The sequence below is a fragment of the Aspergillus foveolatus genome (assembly GCF_047715535.1).
Source record: "Aspergillus foveolatus strain CBS 279.81 unplaced genomic scaffold BDW70scaffold_41, whole genome shotgun sequence".
In the NCBI taxonomy this organism is placed as follows: domain Eukaryota; kingdom Fungi; phylum Ascomycota; class Eurotiomycetes; order Eurotiales; family Aspergillaceae; genus Aspergillus; species Aspergillus foveolatus.
The window spans coordinates 36,605-60,506 of NW_027396105.1; the positions used below are offsets into that span (position 1 = coordinate 36,605).

A 23,902-nucleotide genomic window follows, 5' to 3' on the forward strand; every position below is an offset into this window, starting at 1 on the left:
GGCAGTGCGCAGCCGAGATACGGGACAGTGACAGTGACGGTACGGTGTACCGTAATAAAATCTAATCTGATCTGGCCACGGTTGTCCCCTTTGCCCTCGGTTATGGCTTTCTACCGAGGTTTGGAGCCTACAAATGTAGCCGTAGCTATAAAGGAATCTACTAGACTGTTACTCAGCTGCGGCTTTTCTCTGCTATCGATTTGGCACCGTTTAGGTGAGTGCCGCTAGGCTATACTGAGACCAAGGTGCATCCGCCATCCGTTGGTGCGTTCTAGGGCCGCACGTGAGTTCCGGATCAGATAAACCTGAGCCGACCAGGATGGGTCTCATTTTCCCGATCAATAGGAGCTGCTCAGCTGGTCCTTCGCTCTCCTTGCTCCATTGAATGATGGGCGCCCCTTTCTGTCTAAATACGGACGTGTCGTTCTACGACTCTCCATTCAGATTCAAGAATCCCAAGCCTGTCAAATCAGGAGTCCAGAAGTCCAGAGGTCCAGAAGCGAGAACTGAGGAAGGAGTCGGCCAAGTGGGGCTTCCGATATCGGCCGATATCAGATCAATCAGATAGGTTGAGCAATCGAGGCAGGATTGTTTGTACGTAGACTGCTGTGCCATTCGAATTGTAATTATGATAAGATACTGTCGCGAGGACAAGCGGCCATCGAATCTCCACCAAATCGCGCAGGAAGATCAAATTATCACGTTAACAGTAACCTCATCGCCACAAATACGAAGTACAAACAAGATGAATGATGGCGATCCTTAACGTCTCTTCTCCATGTGGGGATCCTCCATACTCTCCAACTCGACCTTCTCCAAGTCAAGGTGGGCATGGATAGTAAATCGCGACTCCATAACTGGCCAGCTTGAATCCAGTGACCCCAATGTTAATATGGTCGTGCATGAGGAGAGAGCATCGCCTCAGACGTGTTCTTGCTGGTCGGACTACCAAAAAAGCCCCGCATCCTTATCAGATCGTGCTATACCCGACTATTCCATACAAGTATTACCAACGACGAAGAAACAACAACACAATGCTACAAGGTACTGTACCGTATCGGGGCACCCGGGGCGCCCCCGGGGGCCCCCGAGCAAGCCGAACCGAAACACAACCATGAAAGAGTCGATTTCACGATGGAGATGCTGGAGCCCTTTACCTAATTTGGGCAACGATTCCATTATGGGTTCGCTCTCCAGATTGATACCTGCTGTTCCTTGTTGCTTCGACTCGGGTATAGACTATATCGTAACTCACGGACATGTGCACTTATTACGCGGGGTCCAAGCATCAAATTTGCGCTCTGTACAAAACTCGCGTATCTAGAACTCTCTCCCTATGTTTGTCTCTCGTGACAGTATTTGCTACTTTGCTACATATCTCGCTGTTGCAGTGTGGTTACACCGAACACCACTTTGAGGAGCCCTGATTTCTTCACCGGTGAATGACGGAGGGCAATATGCGTTAGGCTGAAACCCCAGAGGTCAGGCACTCGAACCTGTTTTTTTTTTTTTTTTTTTTTTTTTTTTTTTTTTTTTTTTTTTTTTTTTTCCTTTTGCTTTTTTGAGAAGGCAGCCTGCGGAAAAGTACCGTACTGCACTGGAGAGCGAGCTCGATCGGGCTAGAGCCCATGGCGAGACGCACTTGTGATAGTACGAAGTGAGTATACTCTGTGCCCTATGTATATCTGCTACCTATCTATAAACACCGTATCCTCACATTTTGCGCTCTCAGTTATACATTTATAGACTCACCAGGAACCGCACATATACAGAAACCCTTGGAGAACCCTAAATCCTCTCTTCAAAAGCCTAGCGCAGCTTCCTCCCTCCTCACTAGCGCAACGGGCGCAACAAAGTGATTCCGCCCTCGTACTATATAATACACTGTTGCCAGCGTAATTAACCCTATATACATAACAACGCTCCAGTTCATCGTCTGCTCGTCCACCACCGCCATAAGTGGGAAGAATGCGAACACAAACACCGGCAAAAGAAATGCCATTGCTGCGATATTGATAGCCATGCCGAAGCGGCCCAGGGACCAGCGGCGGTGAGGGAGAGGCTCGTTCCGGAACCGTTTGAGCAGGATGCAGCCGATAGACAGGATGTAGGCGGACATTAGCGAGGTGATTGTGAGCGAGACGACCGCTGCTAGGGCGACCGTTGAGCCGATGTTGATCAGGGAGAGGAGGATTGTGACGATTAGGGAGACGAGGACAGAGTTCAGCGGGATGTTCCAGCCAGGTGTTACCTGTCGCGTGTCAGATATGTACTGGATGCTAAGAAATAGAGTGGGGGGCCAAACATACGTAGGCGAAAAAATCCGAGAATGGAAGCCCCTTGTCACGCGCAAAAGACCACAGCTGGCGAGAGGCCGTGGCAACCTCGGTTATGGTGCTTGCGGTCAAGGTGATCACCAAGATGGCCGTCATGGTGTTTGTGGCTGCATAGCTCTGCGTTGTGTTGTAGAAGATCTGAATGAACGGGAACCCGGTCGGGCTTTCGAGGATGTTATCGACATCCCCAAGAGTGAAACAAAGAGTGATGATCATGATGAACCCTAAGACCGCATTGACACCAACCGCAGACATCATAGCCTTGGGGAGCGTCCGGGAGGCGTCTTTGATTTCCTCGGCTGTCTATGTTAGTGAGCGAACGACAATGGAGGCAGGTACTTACACATATGGACGGAGCAGTCGTAACCTATCATCGCAGTGATTGTAGTCGAGAAGCCGACCAAGGTTGCAGTGCCATCGCTATTCCATCCACCGCCGTTGTTGAACTCCGTAAAGACGGCCTTTGCGTTGTTCCGAGGTGCAAGTACCCATAGCGGAATGATGATGGCGAAGAGCCCTACGACGTGGATGATCAGGATCAATGCCTCCACCATCGGAAGATTCCTGGCTAGGAATGTGTTGAAGAAGATGGAGAATGTTGTAATGGCTATGACCAGTAAAGTACCGTGCCACCGCTCAAAGTTATAGCCTGGGTTATTGAGGACAATCAGGCCTTGAATGATCGTTCCGGCCAGCATGGCAATAGTCACTATAGCACATTGCCATCCGATTGCGGTAAGCCATCCTATCGTCATTAGCAAGAATTCCAATCAAAGGACAACACTCATACCGGTGATATAACTAAGGAATTTCTGGTACCGACGAGGGGCAAACTCAGATACCCAATGGTATTGCCCACCCGAGGTTGGCGACCTAGCCTGGTTAGATACTCTTTTGAAAGAAGAGGACCGAATGCATACATGCTAGCTATTTCGGCTATACTGGCGAAGACGAGCGAGAAGCCGGCAGTGACAATGAGGAAGCCCCATATCAGCCCAGCCGTGCCTCCGTCCGTCAGCACACTGCTTAGCAAACTATTGCTAGTCAGCCATTTAGTGTCACAGTGCTACAAGGCCATGGTCTTACGTCAAAATCACCTCCCACGTGCAGATAAGTGTACACGCGAAGCCGAGGATCGAGATGAATCTGAAGTTCCTCTGCTCGACGTTATTGTCTGCTGGTTGCGACACTGCGGCCTGTAGCACTTACGCGAAGAACTTGGACTCGGCCCATAGCATTCATGTCTCGCTGGTCCACCACCGTGCCCATGTACTTGGGGGCCACAGTCCCTTTTCGTGGGTGCTCAGCGTATCCGGCATAGTCGACAGTTAGGTCTGCCATGTTTACCCTTCTGGTAGGGCTGATCTCGTTGAAACCCATGGCGAGTATTTGATTGCGCTGACAGACTATTAGTCCAGCCTCAACATATCATCATCGACTGGTAGAGAGACAATCAGTCAGTCAGTCAGTCAGTCAGTTACAGACGAGACTCGGAGAGGGTGAAGAAAAACGGTCCAAATCTTAACGACTGCTGTAAGCCCTCAATTGACGACAGTAGAAGGTGAGTCGTGGTTTCTGCAAAGGCTCGACGAGCCAAAAGCAAGGAGTGAGACCATGTGGAAATAATGCGATCTTCGGGAAAAACTCAAATCCCAAGATCCTTGCAGGGTTGCTCGGCCAAGTCCTTGGCCGTCTGCCAGCAGCCTGTCCGGGCTCCGTAGGGTGACGATTGCCGACGATGAGCCCTGGAATATTAGTGTTTATGAGGAATTTCGGGCATACCTTGCATAGCAGAAGACGAGCCACTCAACGAAGCGCAAATACCATTGCGCACATCAGTGGTCCGCCAAAGCTTGCTGCGCAGATCGTCCATTACTGCAAACTTCTTGACTTTTTTTTTTCTTTTCCTTCCTCAACAGCCGGTGCAAGACGATAGACGTCGTGCAGAAAACAACCAAACTGAAATTAGCATCGCCTCCCATTTCTCCGCTCTGCACGCTGCGCTGAAATCGAAATCGAGTTCTCAATCTGATTATTTACTCTGGCAGCACATGCGGTGTAACCCCGCCATTCAGCCAGAGACTCGCTCTCATAAATCAGGCGCGTCGCTTCATTTCCGCGCAGACGAGTGATAGCTGACCGATTTTCGAGTCTGCCTACAAACACGAGACGGCGAGAATTCTCTGTGTGATCCTGTCGCCCAATTAAAGGAAGCTCGGTGGAAGGCTCGCAGCCCCTTGATTGGAACTGGGAGACGCGGGGGGAGGGGAATGGAGCGAGGCTCGCTAGCAAAAGCCGTTTGGCAGGCGGACGTGCCACTGATGCGTGGTCTGCAGGAGGAAGCTGAAGCCGGAGGTGAAGTGATGGGCCACTGCCCCGTCCTTGCATCGACGACCGTGGGCACGGTCGGTCAGAACCAAGTCGGGTCCAAATAGCTGCGGTCCTCACGAGCGGACTCTGACACCGAGAGTCTGGGAAGGATGCAGTGGGTGTGTCGATCGTCAGCGGCCATTCCTACGCACATCCCGATAGCGCTGGAATTGCTTTTTTCGTGCCCTTTGTTCTCCCTCGTTCAGGCCTAGGACCTCGAACCTTATCGGCCAGGTCGTAAGACCTGCGTGGGGATGAGACCGAGACTGCAGGCTGGGCTCTGATCAGCGGTGTTATCTTGTGGCCGTACGAGAAGGCTTTGATCCACAGGTCTCAAGCGTCATGCCATCGTCGCTTTGCTTCCGTGTTGTTTCTCCTGCACGTTGTTAAAACCAAAAAGAAGAAAGCATAGAAACCCGTTCAGATAGGAGGGTATCGACAATGAGTGATTGACTGCTGGGACCTTGCTTCCACCGACGGGCCCGGCCATGTAAATCGACTATGCCCCAGCCTGCCATACCTAGTAGAAGCAGGACAGAGTAATGCTGAAGAAATAAAACCAGCTTGGGCCCCTCCACCTCCACCGTTCATCCTCCTCCCTCTACTGGACCGCCTAATGCTTATGCCGCCCTGTCCCGACTCCAGCCATGCCCGGCCCGTACGTCCCTCCAGGCTACTCGCCGCCATTCCAGGTGGTTGACGATCTCCACCACGGTGCCTGGGTTATTATCGTCGTTGCGCTGGGGCTCGTTCTCTCGCTGGTCAGCTTCTTGATCCGGCTCTATGTGCGGCTCGCCCTGCACCCGCCGTTGGGGAAGGACGACTACGTCCTGCTGGGAGCAACGGTATATCGACCCTCCCGCCCCCACAAGCCTAATCATAGCTGTGAGCTTAATAGAGAGGATGGTCTGACAATCACCTACCCACCTTTCTAGATTATTGCCGTCGTTCAAGCAACGCTTCTCTTTGAAGCCTGTGCAAAAGGCCTCGGGACGTCGATTGATTTGCTCGACGAGGGAGACGTAAATATTATCCAGGTTGTGAGTGGCCCGTCCCTACCGAGACCGACCAATCCACCAATCCACAACACCACTCCCAAAGGCTGTAGAGAAGAAGGCAGGTCCTAACAGCAGTGCACCAGCTCATCATCACCAGCGACATCCTCTATCTCATTACCCTCTACACGACAAAATGCTGCGTCGTCGGGATATACCTCCGCCTCACGCCTCAGAAGGTCCATAATCGGGCCTCGTGGGCTACATTACTCCTTTGCACCCTCTGGGTTGTGCCGGCGATCCTCATTCTCTCGGTGAACTGTGGCCTCAATAGACCTTGGAAGGGAACGGGTGGTCAGTGTGAGAACCTCGTATGTTGCATTCCGTTGTTATCGTATGGAAAAACAAACAAAAAGACAAAATATCAGATGGCTGATACAGACGGTGGTTTGTCCGCTTAGTTACCAAGATGGCAGTTTATCGTCGCCCTTGACATAACAACTGAACTGATCCTCTTCGGCCTGGCTGTCTTCCTTCTTGCAGGACTTTTCATGCCTGTCAAACGAAAATTCACGATCGCATTCGCGTTTATCTTTCGACTTCCGTACGTTCTACCCGTCCCATCGATAGCCAGACAAACCCTGCTCTTCAACCTATCCTAACCCCTTCAAACCGTCTAGAATGATCGTTTTCGCTATCCTCCACATCTACTACCTCCATCGATCCCTCACCTCACCAGACCCCACCCTCGACGCCGTCCCCTCCCTAATCTGGGGCCAGGTCGAACTCAACTACGCCCTTGTCGCATGCAGTGTCTTCTGCATGCGTCCTTTCATAGCGGCCGTCAGCACAAATTACGGACGAGGTGGAGACTCTACGCTTGAAAGTAGTCGGGATATATCGTCCGGGTTGAATTCAAAGTCTGCAGGCGGTTCGGGCGGGGTGTCCAAGGGAGGAACGGAGACTATTGGGAATGAAACAACGACTCTCGGGAATTCAGATCGAAGAGCTGCGGTTGCAGGAGCAAAGGTAGAAAGGGGGAATGGGATGGCTGGCCGGGGGTCGGCTGGGACCGATGAGATTGAGCTTGTGGACTGGGCGCAGGGGCGAAGATGGAGTGAAGGGAGTGGGAGGATGATTATCCGAAAGGACGTGCAGTATACCGTGGAGTTTGATGGAGTGGAATCCTCGAGCAATAGCTTGCATCATAAGTCGGAGTACTGGGATCGGTCCTTGGGCGGACAGCGGCCCTGAATATGTTGTATAATTAAACTATGTCTTAATGCAAGTCTACGTAGAACGTGAATTAACGAAATAATCTCATAGAGTTCATACAAATGCCCTGCACGTACGCCATTCTATTAAGCTGAATTGAAAGTCGCTACAAGGACTTCATGTACTATGATGGACGCTTGAATGGGTGTGCCTCCGTATTTCTGTGCTGTTGTTAGATTCCCAGTAACCGCGCAGGTAGCCAAATGAGAACGGATTGAGGGGACTTACAGCACATAATCATCAAGGCTGATGAGCTCCGGCTCGGAGAATATCAGGTAGAAGTACTTCAGGGTTTCTGCCAGCCAGAAGCTCTCCATATAGTCCAATTGTTTTGGCTTTTCCTCTCGCACATCATTGATTGCTGCATGGGCATATTTAGTCCGAGTGGCCTTTTCGATGCTATTGAACATCCGCCACGCGGCATCCTGATATTTCGTGTCGCCTGTGATGCGGTACATGATAAACACGGACTCGATTGCTTCCGGCCTACCAAACATGTCAGAAAAATTTCGCTCACATCCACTGTTTCAGCGCTTACCGCAACATATAGCGTGCATCGGCGATCTCGGCAACACCTGGGACCAGGCCGAATTTCTCGATGAGCAATTTTGCCGCTTCCTCGGTGTCCGCAATGTTCGCATGATGCGGTGGCCGCGCGCGCACGTCTCGATACCACTTTTGCTCGTCCCATGGACAGTTTTCCAAGTCATCGCAAGGGCTGAGATACATGACTTCAGGCATGATTCCAGAGGGCATGATATCGTACGCCCAGATGCAGCCGTCGGTTAGCTTGCGAGCGATTGACAGCTCTTCAGGCCGATTGAACACCTTGGCCCCGATGCCAATCGTGCCCCCAAGATAACACTTGAGGTGTTCCGCCTGTGCCTCTACCTTTTTCCGACTGGCCTTTGTACCAGCGTAAAGGTTACCTGAGAATAGGATATCTTCTCCATCCTTGGTCATCGGGCGGAACAGCATCCTCTCCTTGATCGCCGGAATTGCGGATTCGTACATTCGTTGATACTGTTGCGTCCGGCCCTCAAGAAGCATATGCTCTTTAGGGAGGTATTCATACGCGGAATCTGCCATACCGCCAATTGTGTACCGAGGATCGGAGAACCGCATGCTCTCGGCGTCAACCATCATTGGCCATAAACCGGGCACCAGGGTTTCTTTCTGAGCTAATTCTAAGTGGTCTGAGATCCGTTGAATCGCGTCAAAGTACTTCTGGTCTCCGGTCAACTGGGACATCCGGGTGAATTCCAGGTTAAGAGAACCCAGCTCCGCGAGAATAGTGTTCCCGCTTGGATGAATGGTCTGCCCCGATGCGGATCTGACGACGGTCAATATGGTGAGCTAATCATTGAGGCCGAAGCTGCCCTTTGCAAGCAGCAACGGAGCAGAATGCATTCTCACCTTGTCCACTCCCACCGAGACTGGGGCATCCTATTCCTCGTATCGAATGACCCGTAGAGAAAATCGGCTATCTCAGTCGCCTTCTTCAGAAGAATAGGGTATCTGCCCTCTGTAAGGTCGTGTGCACCAAGAAGACCTCCGAGGTATCTGATATTGGTCTCAAACACGTTGATCTGGATTGAATCGGTGGTTGAAAAATCGATATGCTCGAGTGCTTCCAGCGCCTCCTCGAATTCGTCTGTAAGATCCATGATTATCAATGTATCCAGGGCATCCACCAGCGTGGCCGCCCAGCCGGCAAACGAGGTTCTGTATCCACCACTCAAAGGCGACAGTTCATCCCGCAGCCAGGCATTGCTTTTGTAGCCCTTCCACGCATGCTTGAAAGCCTCCTTCACCGCGCCCTGCTTCCTCTTCCGCCATATACGAGCAAACCATGATTCGGCGGGGAAGTCGTATTGGATCTTGGGAATCGGAGCTGGAGAGGCAGTTGGCAGAGAGATGTAATCGGCAATCGGGTACTGCTCGGCGTGCTTGGTCCAGTGGATACGGTCGTCCTTGGCGATCTCGGTTATGTCGTGGGCTGATTGGGAATAATGTTCAATGTAGGTTCTCTCCGCGCCTGGCGGTAGAGTAGTGAAAACGAGATAGATAAGAAATGTAAGAACGAAGGTCGGTAAAGCATATCTTTTCTTTATCAGGATCATGATGCAGGGAACGGTGGCAGGATGATTATAGACGTCAATTGCATTGAAAGGAAGGGATAGCTGTGTACAGCTTGAGCCAGATCAATTCTTGATCAATCAGCAACATGAACGAGCGTGATGTGGCATGCTAATGCCAGACCAGTTTCAGCCTTGCTTCGGTTGGGAATTTGTGAGAAGAAAGAATCCCCAGGTTGCAAATGAAACTCCATCTGGGAAGTCCTCAGTCTATCAAGGGCCCAAGGGGGATGGAGAAACAGGCCGACCTCTCGAAGGGATCCAGGGTCAGTGCAGTGTCATCTCTAAAAAGATCGGCACTGATTCCACTTCTAGTCGCCTCCCAGGAAGCTGGAGCTGTTATGGACGAATGAAGTGAGACGGCTTCTGCCACCATAAGAGACCTGGATTCCAGTTGGCATGCCGAACGGAGCTGTCCCTGGCATGGTGTTAGTGTGGCAGCCACTCTGAGACTGTGGCTTGATGGCCGAGTCTGGCCAGCAATAGGGGACGGGACTGCATCAGGTATAACAGAAACATTCACAAGCTCGAAGCATGAGTCGGTCGATCTACGAGCGTTGCGTAAGCTGTGGCCCCAGGGACCTGAGACGGGCGGTCCAGAGCGAATCTTCTCCAGCGCTTCTAATTTGGGGCTCAGCCTCCCGCGTCACGGGTCTTGGCGATTTAGACAGGGGCCCATCTGGTCTTGGTTGTCTTGAGTTTGACATCGTTGCATGGAGTTAGGGTACGTCACACGCAGTGACTAGCACTCAGCGTACATCGCCTCCATAAGAGACAAAAAGAGACCAAAATTATGGAGCACGATGATCGCGGTGAATAGGAGAAGCATTGACCCCAGAGCGGCCCCCACAACCAGACAAGAGTGTTTGACTAGTTTGCATCTAGCCCGTCATTTTGTAGTCTCAAGTCTGGAGCTGCCAGCGGCCAGCCACATCAAATCTACTGCTGGAGTTGGGAAGCGGAAAGAGCAGCCACGACGTACTTGACTATCCCGCTTTATATATCGTGCCATACTTTCCCTCTCTATACTATATCCTCACTAATCTAAACAAATCTATATGGTAGTTTGGTTGAGCCTGTCTATCGAGGTCAGTTTTAAAAGAATTACCTGACACATTCCATGCTTCAGTAATTGACATTTTATGTAGACCTAGCCTAGTGTGCAGTGAATTTGTGTGCAGTGAACTGCCTCATCTAAGGCAAAGTACAGCGCCTATACAACGGCAAACGCGCCTCTGAGAGACTGCGCCTTCTGTAGGGGAGCCCAACTATACCCGTGTTTATATTATTCTCGGCCAAGCTGCATTCCAAACCAATTGCGGAGCGTCAGATATGTCTCTTACAGGGTAACTACCTACATCTCACACTTCTTACCATTCTAGCTAACGAGCGCCAGCGTCTTCTTCATCCCCTCTAATCCCAATGCCGCCACAGCTCTAGCAACGGTAACAGAGCGCCTAACCGCGCTCTTCGCCGATGAGGCAACCCCCGTCTCACGGTGGGCTCTAGAGCACAAGCTGATGCGCGATACACCCTCCTGTCTTCCAAACTCAGGCACACAACGCCCGGAAGCTCCGAAATATATGCAGTTCCTCTCTCTGACATACTATCCCAACCACGGATTCATCTACACTTCCCAGCAGGCAGATAAGGATGGACCAGGTGCAGTAGCAGCTCCTACCCCGCCCAGCTCACAGTCATCCCAGGCGACGCCTGTGACAACGCCAATGGTGATGACAACAGTTCCGCTCCCATCAACCGGGGCGCTGTATCAGCATTTCTCATATGCCTGCCAGCCGTTTTGGTGCCATAGACACACGGTCACAGTGCCAAATGGGGTAGTCTACGAAATTGGCGATTTCAGAGTCCGTGCCGGGGACGTACGGCAGACGCAACCTGCCGTGCGGATGCGAGGCACAGTCGTCGAGATTGAATGGCGGGGTCCCTCGCTAGCTACCACGCTCTCCGGCCTGTACCGGTCCAGAAGGCAGAAGAGGAGGGTGGCGTCTAATACCTATATGTGGGATAACGAGGATGGCGAGGACGATGATTCAGGAATTGATATGGCGTTCCCAGACGGAGTGGAGGAGGCCGATATCGATGCCGAGTATGCGGCGACTGCGGCTTTGATCAGGGAGTTTTGGGCGAAATTGGAGATCGAGGGCGCAAGAGAGGCGATCCTTGTCCCGGGTGTGGGGAAAGAGGTCAAGGAGCGATTACGGAAGCTGAAACAGCCGGACAAGCAGGGTGTTAGCCACATCGGAAATGAGGATGGCAGTGGACTGCAGGCGGATGAAGATCCCGATCCGGATGCTGGGGTGGATGTGGCAAGGCAGTTCATGGAGATCTTTAGATTCAACCGATGAGTTGTCTCAATTGACGGTTGCTCTACCTTGCAAGTGCATGCGTACCAGGTTTCCATAATATTATTTCACTCAGCAGAAGGTATTGATATTGCCTCAAACCGGAGTTTCAATAGATGGTGACAATCATTAAAAAGCAAAGATCAGCCGCGCAAATTACTCAGCGATACAAAAAGGGGAGACGTGTACCTGAAGCGTAGCAAAAAAAGACACAAAAGGCCCGAAGTCAGGATGATAAACGAGTAGAGAAAGATGCTAGTGAACGATTGTGATATCCCCAATAGAGACTCGTAAATTCAGCCTACCCAACTCTACACATATCTCACTAGCAGAATGGTCGACCAACAAACATGAAGGAAAAGGGTACTCAGAAGTCAGAAGAAAATGGAAGCCGTTACAACCATCAGTTGCTTATCCGCAATCAGATAGGCTACATTCAATGATATGACAACTAAGATGAGACAGCTGGAAAGTGTCCACACCTTCTTCGCTAACGATAAACATCAAAGGTAAGAAGCGTTTATTTTTGCATCATAAGTTGAACGAATTCGTTGTCTGCAGCCGATCAGTATCATACCTCTTCTACGGTTAAGGATAAGCGGGGAGCCAACGTACAGTCAATTCGGCCGTCACCATCCTGGTCCGCCTCGCGGATCATCTCGTCGACTTCGTCATCGGTGAGCTTCTCACCGATAGAGGTCATGACGTGACGGAGCTCAGCAGCGGAGATGAAACCATTGTTGTCACGGTCGAAGACCTTGAACGCCTCCCGAATTTCCTCCTCGGAATCGGTGTCCTTCATTTTTCTGGCCATCATGGTAAGGAACTCTGTTTAGCATTAGTACAGTTTCTAGCTTGGTGCGAAGTAGGTTGGATGATCGCGTACCTGGAAAGTCAATGGTGCCATTGTTGTCGGCGTCAACTTCGTTGATCATGTCCTGAAGCTCAGACTCTGAAGGATTCTGACCGAGCGAGCGCATGACAGTGCCAAGCTCCTTAGTGGTAATCTGGCCTGTCGCCGTTTATCAGATTCGGTTTATATAGAGCTACAGCAGACACGCTGGGCGAATGCGATCAGGTCGGGGGGACAAATGCACTAACCATCGCCATCCTTGTCCTGTTAAGGGCGAAATATATTAGTATACTCTCATATAGATTCGAATTTGATATAACAGTAACCAATGGCACTTACAAAAAGGGAGAAGGCCTCCTTGTACTCGGAAACTTGCTCTTCGGTCAGAGAGTCGGCCTGGAAGTGAAGTCGTCAGCTCATCTACGCAAGACACCAGTAGATCTGCCCCGCAAAGCGGGGGATGCGTTTGAGCGCAGCAGCAACGATGATGATCGAGTGAGGCGTACCATGGTGATACTAATTAGCGAGGATATTGCAGAACTCGAGAATGGATGGGAAATGAAGCGAGGATGGGGAGAAATAACACGAGCGAGAGAGGCGTCGGTGGAGATGGGCGATGGTGGGGGAGAGAGAGTTAAGGGGACTCTACAAATAAACCAACAGCCACTAAGCTGGATGCCTGGCAAGGCGGTCGCTTAGTCCAAAACGTGACCCGCTCTCAGCCTTTCTCTTATCCCGCGAAAGGCTGAAGAGCTGAACTGGGATTCAGCTCACCAATGCTCGTCGACCCGCAAATGTCTTGTTAATCTTGACTTTTACACTAGCATGATCATCTTATGCTGTGACGTGTTTCCTTGGCGAAGCAGAAAGTTGGTGGAAGGCATCCTAAAATGGCTACTTCTGCAGGCTGTTGAGCCGCCCAGAGCTTCATCCACTAAACTGGTGTCTATTAGGCGCATTCACAGTCTCGTTGACCTCTTATTTGCGCTGCAAGTACATCAGGTTCCTACATAACTTGACAGCCGGGCAGAATGTGAACCCTGCTCTGGGCACAACTGCCATACATGGTCTACCTTACGGCGTGGTCAATTGGGCCTCCTCTCCAAGGGAGCATGAACCCCTGGAATGTCTCAATATCATAACTTTCTCTCATTACCAGTGTGCAAGCCGGCTTAAGGGACCACTGGAATCGAACCAGTAATTTTCTTTGCCTTCTGGCACTGGTAGAAGCCGTTGCAATCCTGAAAAGCAATAGAGGTAAAGTGGATCGGCAGCATCGCGCAAGAATCGCATATGTTCTAGATTCCAGGTACACAGTGACGGACTTCCAACCACTCACTCCTTGACGCACATATTCTTGGCGGCGATTGTGATCGAGTCCGCGCATAAAAATATACCTCATCCCTTGGCTTCAGAGCCGCCTGAGCGTATCCAAAGGCAGGAGAGGGACCCCGGGCCTAACAAATGAGCGGGCCTGGCCAGGCACATTCCGTCTAGAACAGGACTAGCGTGGAGCTCTCACGTGGGCAGCTTCAGGTTGATGTCCGTCGCTGGATCGCCGTTCCAGGTTACGTCGTGGTAATTAACGCCGATAAACCTCGAAGCAGACCAATGTTCCTTCATTAGCCGCTTAAGCAACGCCAACTCGGAGCATATTATTGGTCATCGTCGTATAACTGTCTCATATCCGTTTCCGACCAATGATGCTCAGCATAGCATAAAAGACACTCAACACAAGGACCCGGGGAAAGCAACATCCGTCAGTCGTCCACGATGTGGCGGGACCGCACCAATCTGTACTGACCGACTTTGCCTTGCGTATACGTCTCTCAACGGGTCTATGCTAACACCTGTCCTCTTGCAGTTACATCTCCTACCGTCAGTCATTTACCCATCACCCCGCAAAGAAGCCGCGATACCTCGGAACACCCAATGGCTTCTCCGACGTAGCGTCACAATCTGAAGAAAGTCGGCGGCTTATATCTGAATCCACGGGGATCGACGACGATGGCGATGCAATCATTGAGATGGATGTGCTCCCGCCACGCTGGGTCGATGTGCAGGAGGATGTGACGGACCTACTCGCGGACATTGCACAGAAGTCGGCGCAGCTAGATAAGCTGCACCACAAACACCTCTTACCGGGATTCGGCGATGAGGAAGTACGGAAGCAAGACGAGCGTGTTATTGAACGGTATACACAAGAAATCACACGCGGCTTCCATGAGTGCCAGAAGCTTGTCAAGCGCATAGAAGTCATGGTACATGAAGCCAAACAACAAGGGGGGGTGAGTAGCGGAGATGAAACCATGGCCAAGAACATTCAGATATCACTTGCATCGAGGGTACAAGAGGCCAGTGCTCAGTTCAGGAAGAAACAAAGCAATTATTTAAAGAGTATGTTGACCGGATTGTCGCTGCTCTGAGACGGCCAGTCAGCTAACTTATGTGTCATTAGAGCTACGAGGTCTTGAAGATACGGCCTCACAATTCGATCGTTCTACTACGCCAATGCAGAATCCGTATACAGATCCGTCATTAATGGAGTCCGATGCCGATAAGTCCTTCTCGCAAACCACCCTGATGCAGACGACACAGCGGATGACCGGCCAAAACGATGCCGCAATCCTACAACGAGAGCGGGAGATTAACGACATTGCCAAAGGAATCATCGAACTATCCGACATTTTCCGCGAGCTACAGGCAATGGTCATCGACCAAGGAACAATGCTGGATCGCATAGACTACAATGTGGAGAGAATGAACACCGATGTCCAAGCAGCCCAGAAGGAACTCAATGTGGTATGTCTACACAATTCTACTGGCGGGTATACAATCTATAGAACTCTAGAACTAAACATCTAACTCAGGCGACTAACTACCAACGACGTACCACAAAGCGCAAAATAATTCTTCTTTTGATCCTTCTGGTGGCGGGGATGATAATTATCCTCCTTGTTAAGCCGAAGAAACATGGATCATCCGAACCTGCGCCGCCCCCGCCCGCTCCGCCTCCTACCCAACCAGAAAATCCACCGCCTGGCCTACGGCCGCGAGGGTTTGAAATAGCATATAGGCGTCCAAGATCCCCGTCATTGACGCGAGTTGCAAGGAGCGAATGGGTTGATCCTGATATATATCCATAATTATTTGTTTTCTAGAGGTACCATGATAATAGCCCAGAGAATATCACTCTTAGTTGATGAACCGAGCTGGGATGCTTTTTTTGCTGAGCACTGCCGTTCGTACATACTGGAATTCCCTATCTATGGCTAGCCACCCTCGCAAAGCGTGACAAAGGGGCAGTGGAAAATACAGGGTTAGAAGCAGGCCGCATTGTTGCCCCGTAGCTCCAGTTAATTTCACGGTATCAACCTATGCTGCAAGCTAAGCTCGAATCAAAAATCATAATGATATCAAGTGTGAGGGACGACGCTGTGGTAAGGCAAGCAGAATATGTGCTACAGGGTTCCATAAAGCGGCGCCTGACCTGAATAGAATATTGAAGAGAAGCCTGTCCCCTGCCAAAATGCGTTGTAAGAGACAAACACTAGAATAGTTCAACTCTGAGAGTGGCCCTCCTGGTTCAGTAGCTCCGCTACATCCGCATCCAGATCTCCACCTGCGAACTTGGCATAGTCTTCTTCACCGTGAGTCACTTTTCTCTTCTTGGCTTGAAATCCGTTCATACTTTCCTGCTGGAGTTCACCATAAGAAGGCTGACCCATCCCGCTGAGCCCGGGGATAGGAGCAACAGGTGGTTGGTCGAACCCCAGAGAGAATCCCCCAAGAGTTTGGGCTCCGTTCTCTGCGCCCGAGGTTGTGTCTTGTGGTTGCTGGCTCGGAGATCCGATTGGCGTAATCGCTTCAACTGGAGGAGGCGTAAGTCCTTCGATCGCTGGACGAGGAACGGCTTCGCCGCTCGCCGCAGCACTCCCCGAATCCGCTGCAGGGGTATTCTCTGCAGAAAGCCCTCGCATAATCGCATCCTCTACTTCTCGTTTCTTCGCTTCAGTCTCTGCCCTCCTTTCCTGCAATTGGACAGCCAGGGCCTCCTCCTGCGATAAAGCGGTACGATTGGTCTCAAGAATTTTCTCCAACCCATCAATAAGCGCACGGCGTGACTTGATGACCTCTGACACAGAGCTTTCCGCATTCGCCAGCGTTTTTAGGAGTGAACTTAGACGAGCTGCATGCACGGGAGGTGTAGGCAGCGGGGCATTCGGGTCGTTCAACTTCTCGTACTCCACATTGGCAGTCGTACCAGATGTGCCAGACGCAACCGCCGCCTTGGATAAGGCTACCTGGAGCGGAACTAGTGGTTGCAACTCCGACGGCGTTGAACCCGATGGTCCCGAAAATAGCGAACCGCCAAGCAACGGTTTCTTGCCCGTGGAACGGGATTTATCGATTTCTGGGTATTATGAGCATGAAGTTCAGCAGATGGGCTGGGACAATCTTACCGTCCACTCGAGCCTCGACAGCATCCTGAATTGGAGGCTCGAAGATATTCCGTTGCCTCCAGACCTCTACCACACGTCTGAGCTTCTGCTGAATATCGTTGGATGCACCTTTGTACGCAGTTGCCACCGCTTCGGCAATGATCTAGGCCGTGTTAGCAAAGCTGCCGCTCTCGATGTCGGTACAATTAACACTAACAGGTGAAAAGGCAATAAGAAAGTCCTCTTTGCGCCGTGCTCTCGACTGCTGCGCAACCTCTTATGTTCTGCGTTAGTTTCGTATATCGGCAATATTTCGGGTTAAGCGCACCGTTTGCGAGGTATATCAGGTTAAGGCGCTTCGCGGCGGGGGAATCGCGGAGTTTCTGAAGCCATAATTGTGCAGTGCGTTCAGCATGGCGCCTGAATTGAAGTGCATCATTAGTGAACTGGCACCAAACGCCAAAGCTTATCATACCTGTGAAACATGACCCATTGCGCGACAGTCACGATGCCCTCCTGAGTCTCATTGAGAGCAGACAGCTTCGCCTTCACTGAATCATCAGTATAAGCCATTATCGCTTCAAATTCCAGACGAAAGTAAATAAGCGACTGTTTGAAAAAAGAACAAAAAGCAATTGCCGATCGAACGCCTGTTTCGTTCTCGTTCGCGCTCAGCTATCCGTGTGCCAGTTCAGAGACCGATGCAACTCTTCTAGCACTCGACACGAACAATTAGGGTCGACGATTATACAAGTTACTTATGTAGCAATTAGAAGAGATAACGAAAGGGCCTCGACTCATTCACTTTGGAGAGTTTGGATAGTTGATCGAGGTCAGCATCAAAGCTATCGGACTGTTGCACCTGCGGGTCAGAGCTCATTGACCGCTTTCGTGGCAGAATCCCCGGCCTCAGCCATTGTCTCCCTATAACACTCCCAAGAAGCCACCTGGAGCCATCACTTTCTCATCATTTCTCGCTTACCGACCTCTACGTCATATTTCCTATATTACAAGGAGGTAATAATCGGTGGTCATCATAAAACTCTCACTATGGCTGACCGCTTCCCGTCGTTGGAGGACTTCTCTGCGGGTTAGTTTATCCGCATCACTTAGATAGTGTCCCTGAGGCTAACAATGCATTATAGGACAGACCCAGGCTATTGATCCCAGCGGCACAGATGAGAACGACTTTTTAGCCCGTGAGCGAGCTCTCCTCGGCGATGATGCCGACCAATTTGCGACTGCCCAAGACGTCACTTCCACAGATGTGAATAATGACGAACTACTGGGAGACCCTCAAGAGGCACAGGCCGGTGCTGGGCCTGAGATTTCGGGCTTTGAATCTTCGTTCCCGGCCATTGACACACAGAACGAGGTATGCGGATGGTTTGACGTCAAAACTCAGCGGGTTTATGTGCTGATATTCTACAGCAAGTTGCTCCCGGCGGCACCATTACCGGAACTGGTGCGCCCTTTCCGCCAACCGGTTATTCAAGCTATCAGGCTCCTGAGGAGGAGGCCGAACCCGTCAGGTACGGCCCGTTGTGCCTACAGCCCTTATGCAAATGTTATGTGTCAATTGCTAACTTTACGTTTACTTTCAGGGAATGGCGGGAGAGGCGGGATGCAGACATCGCACGTCGGGCGGAGCTCTCGAACGAGAAGAAGGAAGCTACTATAAAAAAGGCTCAGGAAGATATCGACGACTTTTACGTATCTTATAACAACAAGGCCGACAAACTTCGGGCCCAGACTGCGGCTGAGGCTGAGCAATTCCTCGCCAATCGCGAAGATACATCGTCCGGGGGAACAAGCTGGGAGCGCATCGCGAAACTCGTAGATGTGTCTGGGAAGGGCACCAGAGGCGGTGCAAGCGGATCAGGCAAAGAGCGCTTTCGTGAGTTGCTGCTGAGTCTCAAAAAGGACGAGAAAGCGCCTGGCGCTAGCGGGGTTTGATTTACTTTTCTGCTGATTCCCTAATAATTTGGTCTTTATCTTCTCCTGATGTACGTAATTAGGCACTTGACTTTTTAGCTTGCATTCCACCGTCTACACGTTCGGTATGTAGTTATTGCGACGGCACTTGGCCCACAAAGGAGCGTTGGAGTTGGTGGGATATAGGACGGTAGTCGTGATTAACTGGGTTCCCGGACATGGAAGCCTGCTTATACTCTTACGGTTCATCTTTGAAAAATAGACAATATTACTTCCCACTTATGTGCCTGATGCTAGAGAAATAGAACATAAAACAGCGCGTAGTACATATGCTGCGTCATTCGATCAATCACTTGGTACTCCCAATCAATCCAGCTCAGTTACAGCACCTCCAGGTTCACCAACTTCCTCCAGTTGCCTCCCCTTTTTGCCCTCAGCTTCGATCTCCTCGAGCTTCTTCCTGCCCTCTTCCGTCGTGGCATCGACGATACCTTCCTCCAAACTAAGCATGCCGCTCTCTCCGAGCTTCTCCACGACATCTTCGGCCTCTTCAACGCTCATCTTCCCGAGAACTTTGTTAACCTCATCCAATGATTCCGACTCCAGCGCAGTTTGCAGTTCTTTGGAGAAAGACTCGAAAATCTTTCGCGCTTCGATTTCGACGGGTTCGTTGCTCTCGCTCCGAGGGATGTTGATGGTAATCTTAGTGTTCGGGTCGACAGCGTGGAGTTGTATCTGCTCCACCCCGGCAGGATCGTTGGACGCAGAGCTATCTTTGGCTAGTTCAGCGGCACGAGTTTTGATTTTATTGTAGGTTTCGTTGACATCGTTTCGGAAAAGGGTACCTGCCTGGTGCTCCCTTGTCGTGATACTATACCAAGGACCAGTCAGTAACCACCCTGCAAGATTATGGGACTCGGATGCTTACCGCTTGAAGAAAAGCGAAATCCCATCAGGACCGAGAGAGCGGCAGTATTGCAACAAAAGTCCTTGGTGTACACACTGACGAGCATAGGTTTCTTTGCCCTCCATCTGGCTATTGAACGCTTCAACCAGTAACCCGTCTGTTTCCTTCTCCGCAACGATTTCCGGATGGTCTGATATGAATTGATGCAAGGCTCTGTAGTCACTGCGGTCAATCTTCGCAAATTTTTTGGCTAGCGCACTTGCTTGTATACTATCCGGGTCATCGACAGCCTCATTGTCATTGGACTCCTGATTCGAAGGTCCTGATGCCGCCTTCGGATTCAGAAGCTCGACTGAAGTAGTTTTCTCTGACGCTGGCGCCTTAGCCTTAGCCTTAGCCTTAGATACGTGGGAGGTATCAAAGCCTGTATGAATAGATTCACTTGTAATTTTGCTGCCCTCCTCTTTCTCAAGCTCAGCGAGCTTTGTGAGAAGTTCCTTTTGCAATTCCTGCACCTTGTCCTTATGTCCTTGCACCCCCTTGACATATGCTTCAAATACGTTGTCGGGTTTTGATGCTTCAACCTCGGCTTTGACCTGATCCACCAAGGAGCTCATCATCTGGGAGTATTTTGGTTGCTCCTTTTCTTGGGTATGGACGCCCTCCGGAGGTGAGGGAGGCTGGTCGTCTTCCGGATTACTCGCTAATTCCATAAGAGTTGAGAAGATAACTTCCTCGGGATTGGATGAGGACCCCTTTTTCTCCTTGATAGATGTAAGAAGTTTCTCAATGCGCGAAAGTAAGCCATCGTTAATGATGCGTTCATACTTCAGGGTCTTAATGTTGAGACGTCGTTGTTCCCGTTGCTGATGGATCTGCGCCTGTTTGGCTCGAATGAAAGATCGCTTGTCGACATTTGGGTGTACCTCGATATCCGAGTCGTCTGAAAGCTCGAGAGCGTCCCACTTGCTATAGTCGAGCACCATTTTGAGAACTATAGAAGGAGGGGTGGAAAGTGGGGTAAAAACAAAGGAGATTGAAGATCAGTGTATTATAGGCAATAGAGCTCGGGGCGATAAAGCCAGGAAACCGTCAGTGTCAGTGTCCCTTCAGCTTTATCAAGGCCGCGAGAACGTACCGAATATGCCAACAAGTAGCTCGACATCGAAAAGGCTCGATTGTTCTCGATCGGATTCCATGGAGGCTCATGATGGGCGGTAAAGTGCGGCAGAACTCGGACCTCTCCGAACTCTCCGATCCCGTTCCGTCACTCGGAACTTGGCTTGATGCATTTCCCATTTGATCAAGCCCATAATCTTTTTAAAACTTCTTCAATTGTTGCGGGACGGTGTTCGTTGTGTCTGGATTGTCATGAGATTTCCACGAACTATCTTTGCTGCTCAATGAGATATGGCATCTAACTTGCCCGCCATCACATCATATTAACCTAGTTGTTCGCAGCGCTTCCTCAAGTCCGGGATGCGCGGTTTCAGGTTACAAGCTTCCTGGGCTACAGGAGCTCACCCAAGGCCATTAGCTGCGTCCAACCGAACCATTGTGACGGGCCTATGCTTTGACTCCAGTCCAGCCATGCACCGTGGTAGTCGTGGCTTTTCTATCCGGCCATTGTCGGGGGTTGGGACCTCGGTCTACAGTAGCAGATTACCTCACATTGAGCCGAATCGTACGCCCACGACTATATTATACTCGACAAATTCTCGGTGCTCAATTCCTTCATCAAAGGCCTTCCAACGAATACGACAGTTCTCCTCCACGCAACGGTTTCTAGAAGCCAAACCACCCGCTCAGCCGACAAAGACTTTGCGCGCAGAGAACAATAACAAGCAAGACGAAGATATCGATGAAGGATTTGAGTTGTCTGAAAAGGCAGCGCAAGCAGCACAAATAAATCTCCGTGCAAAGCTAAACAAGGACGGCGCCAGTGGGAAGAAGTCCGGCTTCTCGGAAGTATGGAGGCTTCTGCTCATCGCCCGACCTGAAGCAAAGAAACTTAGCTTGGCCTTTGTTTGCTTGATGATATCTTCGGCAATCACAATGTCGCTTCCGTTTTCCATCGGCAAAATTATCGACGCGTCTACGAAGACATCCGAAGATGGTCAGTTTTTGTTCGGACTCAGCCCTACCATGTTCTACGGTGCTTTGGCGAGCATTCTCGCGTTTGGTGCCGCTGCGAACTACGGTCGTATCATAATTCTACGAATTGTGGGAGAACGTATTGTCGCCAGGACCCGCTCCAAGCTTTTTCGCCAGACTTTCGTACAGGATGCCGAGTTCTTTGACGCAAATCGCGTTGGTGATTTGATCTCTCGGCTTAGCTCTGACACCATAATTGTTGGAAAGAGTATCACTCAGAACCTCTCAGACGGACTGCGGGCCGGCGTTAGTGGCGCTGTGGGCTTTGGTATGATGGCTTATGTTAGTCTCAAGCTATCTAGTATCCTGGCATTGCTGCTTCCTCCAATCGGCCTGGGAGCAATCTTTTACGGAAGGGCAATCAGGAATCTCAGTCGCAAGATCCAGAGGAACCTTGGGACTCTGACCAAGATTGCGGAAGAGCGGTTGGGAAATGTAAAAACCAGTCAATCATTTGCCGGCGAAATCCTCGAGGTCAACCGATACAATACTCAAGTGCGGAAAATCTTTGAACTCGGAAAGAAGGAATCGCTGATAAGTGCAACATTCTTCAGTTCTGTACGTCCACTGCTATCCACCTTACATACTTCGCAAGTAAAAAAAAAATAGGCTGACAGTTTCTTAGACCGGACTCATGGGAAACCTGACAATTCTGGCACTGCTGTATGTGGGAGGTGGCATGGTCAAGTCTGGCGCTATCAGCATTGGAGAATTAACCTCTTTCCTGATGTACACGGCTTATGCGGGCTCTAGCATGTTCGGATTGTCTAGCTTCTATTCTGAATTGATGAAGGGTGTTGGGGCAGCCAGTCGACTTTTTGAACTACAAGACCGCCAGCCGACTATATCTCCTACCAAGGGCACGAAGGTTGTGAGTGCTCGTGGCCCTATCCGGTTCGAGAACGTTACATTCAGTTATCCGACCAGACCCGCCGTCCCTATCTTCAAAAACCTTAATTTTGAGATCCCGCAAGGCACAAATGTTGCGATTGTTGGCCCTTCCGGTGGAGGAAAGTCCACAATTGCTTCATTACTACTGCGCTTCTATAGTCCTAGCGAGGGACGTGTTCTGATCAATGGCAAAGACATCAAGGAGATGAACGCAAAGTCACTGCGTAGGAAAATTGGTGTTGTTGCGCAGGAGCCTGTTCTCTTCTCAGGGACGATTGCTGAAAATATTTCTTACGGAAGCCCGCATTCGACCCGGTCTGAGATCGTGGCAGCGGCGAGGAAAGCGAACTGTCAATTCATCAGCGACTTTGTGAGTTTAACTGATATCCCCGTCTCTACATTACTCTTATACTAACCTAAACCTAGCCGGATGGCCTCGACACTCAAGTGGGACCACGGGGGGCGCAGCTTTCTGGAGGGCAAAAGCAGCGAATTGCCATTGCTCGTGCCCTTATTAAGGATCCCGATATTCTGATCCTTGACGAAGCAACTTCTGCTCTCGACGCAGAATCAGAGACATTAGTCAATAGTGCCCTTGCTGCACTTCTTCGCGGAAACAACACCACTATCAGCATTGCCCACAGACTCTCTACTATAAAACGATCCGACTCGATTGTTGTCCTCGGTAATGACGGAACGGTCGCCGAACAAGGAACTTACGAAGAACTAAGCGCACGCCCTGACGGTGCCTTCACAAAACTTATGGAATGGCAGCTAAGTGGTGGCGACTCCAAGCCACCAGTCAGCTTTTCTCTAGATCCTGAGACGGAAGAAAAGCCTGGGGTAGAACAGCCCGAGGAATATGGTGATGCTGAAGCCAGCGACAAAGCTGAGCAACAACGATAATCATCCTCGGGGTTGGATTAACGCCTAGCGACTGCTATTTTTCCTTTAGTTTCCTCTTATTCACAGTATAGACTGTTTGCTTGCCTTTGCGAGCTCGAGCGCTTGCTGTGATGATATACTTGTACATGACGCGCATTTGGAGTGTATATAGGTTTCACGGGTTTGGACCTAAACACTCACTGTAATCAGTATGATAGATAATAGATGAAAACTCTTCTCTATCCGAAACTCGTTATCGAGTAGTTAGCCTTTGCCATACCCTTCTCCCATGAGCTGTTAGATGTAAGAACGTGACCCCAAGGTTTGTCTTGGCAGCGGGCCGGCCTCAGTGCTGCGT

At 50.6% G+C, this 23,902-nt stretch overlaps 10 protein-coding genes across 10 annotated transcripts; 5 read left to right on the forward strand and 5 right to left on the reverse strand.

The window, feature by feature from the left end:
- Nucleotides 1-1,731: 1,731 nt before the first annotated feature.
- Nucleotides 1,732-3,895, reverse strand: BDW70DRAFT_85298 (putative GABA permease). The gene is made up of 7 exons (XM_073745028.1): nt 3,546-3,895; nt 3,423-3,493; nt 3,257-3,370; nt 3,127-3,209; nt 2,680-3,081; nt 2,310-2,635; nt 1,732-2,251 (listed from the first exon to the last, which is right to left on the reverse strand). The coding sequence occupies exons 1-7, from the start codon at nt 3,714-3,716 to the stop codon at nt 1,802-1,804; spliced, it is 1,617 nt and encodes a 538-aa protein (XP_073594013.1). The 5' UTR covers nt 3,717-3,895; the 3' UTR covers nt 1,732-1,801.
- Nucleotides 3,896-5,039: 1,144 nt separating this feature from the next.
- BDW70DRAFT_85314 (uncharacterized protein) lies at nt 5,040-6,996 on the forward strand. The gene is made up of 5 exons (XM_073745029.1): nt 5,040-5,551; nt 5,642-5,746; nt 5,848-6,072; nt 6,163-6,305; nt 6,382-6,996. Exons 1-5 carry the CDS (start codon nt 5,354-5,356, stop codon nt 6,953-6,955), a joined length of 1,245 nt encoding a protein of 414 aa, XP_073594014.1. The 5' UTR covers nt 5,040-5,353; the 3' UTR covers nt 6,956-6,996.
- Nucleotides 6,997-7,021: 25 nt separating this feature from the next.
- Nucleotides 7,022-9,099, reverse strand: BDW70DRAFT_169606 (glycoside hydrolase family 47 protein; the record flags this gene model as incomplete). Its single annotated transcript, XM_073742726.1, has 4 exons — nt 7,022-7,137; nt 7,205-7,462; nt 7,515-8,309; nt 8,393-9,099. The coding sequence occupies 4 exons, from the start codon at nt 9,097-9,099 to the stop codon at nt 7,101-7,103; spliced, it is 1,797 nt and encodes a 598-aa protein (XP_073594015.1). The 3' UTR covers nt 7,022-7,100.
- An 813-nt stretch (nt 9,100-9,912) lies between these two features.
- Nucleotides 9,913-11,527, forward strand: BDW70DRAFT_140175 (uncharacterized protein). The gene is made up of 3 exons (XM_073737554.1): nt 9,913-10,202; nt 10,263-10,460; nt 10,511-11,527. Exons 2-3 carry the CDS (start codon nt 10,447-10,449, stop codon nt 11,478-11,480), a joined length of 984 nt encoding a protein of 327 aa, XP_073594016.1. The 5' UTR covers nt 9,913-10,202; nt 10,263-10,446; the 3' UTR covers nt 11,481-11,527.
- On the reverse strand, nt 11,519-13,010 carry BDW70DRAFT_140178 (calmodulin). The gene is made up of 6 exons (XM_073737555.1): nt 12,837-13,010; nt 12,670-12,726; nt 12,579-12,594; nt 12,364-12,489; nt 12,093-12,305; nt 11,519-12,032 (listed from the first exon to the last, which is right to left on the reverse strand). Exons 1-6 carry the CDS (start codon nt 12,837-12,839, stop codon nt 11,998-12,000), a joined length of 450 nt encoding a protein of 149 aa, XP_073594017.1. The 5' UTR covers nt 12,840-13,010; the 3' UTR covers nt 11,519-11,997.
- Nucleotides 13,011-13,801: 791 nt separating this feature from the next.
- Nucleotides 13,802-15,571, forward strand: BDW70DRAFT_140180 (t-SNARE syntaxin TLG2). The gene is made up of 4 exons (XM_073737556.1): nt 13,802-14,126; nt 14,195-14,727; nt 14,789-15,132; nt 15,201-15,571. Exons 1-4 carry the CDS (start codon nt 14,104-14,106, stop codon nt 15,474-15,476), a joined length of 1,176 nt encoding a protein of 391 aa, XP_073594018.1. The 5' UTR covers nt 13,802-14,103; the 3' UTR covers nt 15,477-15,571.
- A 34-nt stretch (nt 15,572-15,605) lies between these two features.
- BDW70DRAFT_140181 (RNA polymerase II-binding domain-containing protein) lies at nt 15,606-17,570 on the reverse strand. The gene is made up of 5 exons (XM_073737557.1): nt 17,248-17,570; nt 17,101-17,192; nt 16,990-17,048; nt 16,794-16,935; nt 15,606-16,744 (listed from the first exon to the last, which is right to left on the reverse strand). The coding sequence occupies exons 1-5, from the start codon at nt 17,343-17,345 to the stop codon at nt 15,891-15,893; spliced, it is 1,245 nt and encodes a 414-aa protein (XP_073594019.1). The 5' UTR covers nt 17,346-17,570; the 3' UTR covers nt 15,606-15,890.
- A 159-nt stretch (nt 17,571-17,729) lies between these two features.
- BDW70DRAFT_85397 (clathrin light chain CLC1) lies at nt 17,730-18,986 on the forward strand. The gene is made up of 4 exons (XM_073745030.1): nt 17,730-17,862; nt 17,918-18,147; nt 18,204-18,304; nt 18,377-18,986. The coding sequence occupies exons 1-4, from the start codon at nt 17,823-17,825 to the stop codon at nt 18,726-18,728; spliced, it is 723 nt and encodes a 240-aa protein (XP_073594020.1). The 5' UTR covers nt 17,730-17,822; the 3' UTR covers nt 18,729-18,986.
- A 1-nt stretch (nt 18,987) lies between these two features.
- On the reverse strand, nt 18,988-20,762 carry BDW70DRAFT_85401 (Hsp90 co-chaperone CDC37). Its single transcript, XM_073745031.1, has 2 exons — nt 19,636-20,762; nt 18,988-19,578 (listed from the first exon to the last, which is right to left on the reverse strand). The coding sequence occupies exons 1-2, from the start codon at nt 20,598-20,600 to the stop codon at nt 19,074-19,076; spliced, it is 1,470 nt and encodes a 489-aa protein (XP_073594021.1). The 5' UTR covers nt 20,601-20,762; the 3' UTR covers nt 18,988-19,073.
- Nucleotides 20,763-20,930: 168 nt separating this feature from the next.
- Nucleotides 20,931-23,790, forward strand: mdr2 (ATP-binding cassette permease mdr2). The gene is made up of 3 exons (XM_073737558.1): nt 20,931-22,326; nt 22,394-23,029; nt 23,086-23,790. Exons 1-3 carry the CDS (start codon nt 21,094-21,096, stop codon nt 23,563-23,565), a joined length of 2,349 nt encoding a protein of 782 aa, XP_073594022.1. The 5' UTR covers nt 20,931-21,093; the 3' UTR covers nt 23,566-23,790.
- Nucleotides 23,791-23,902: the final 112 nt, after the last annotated feature.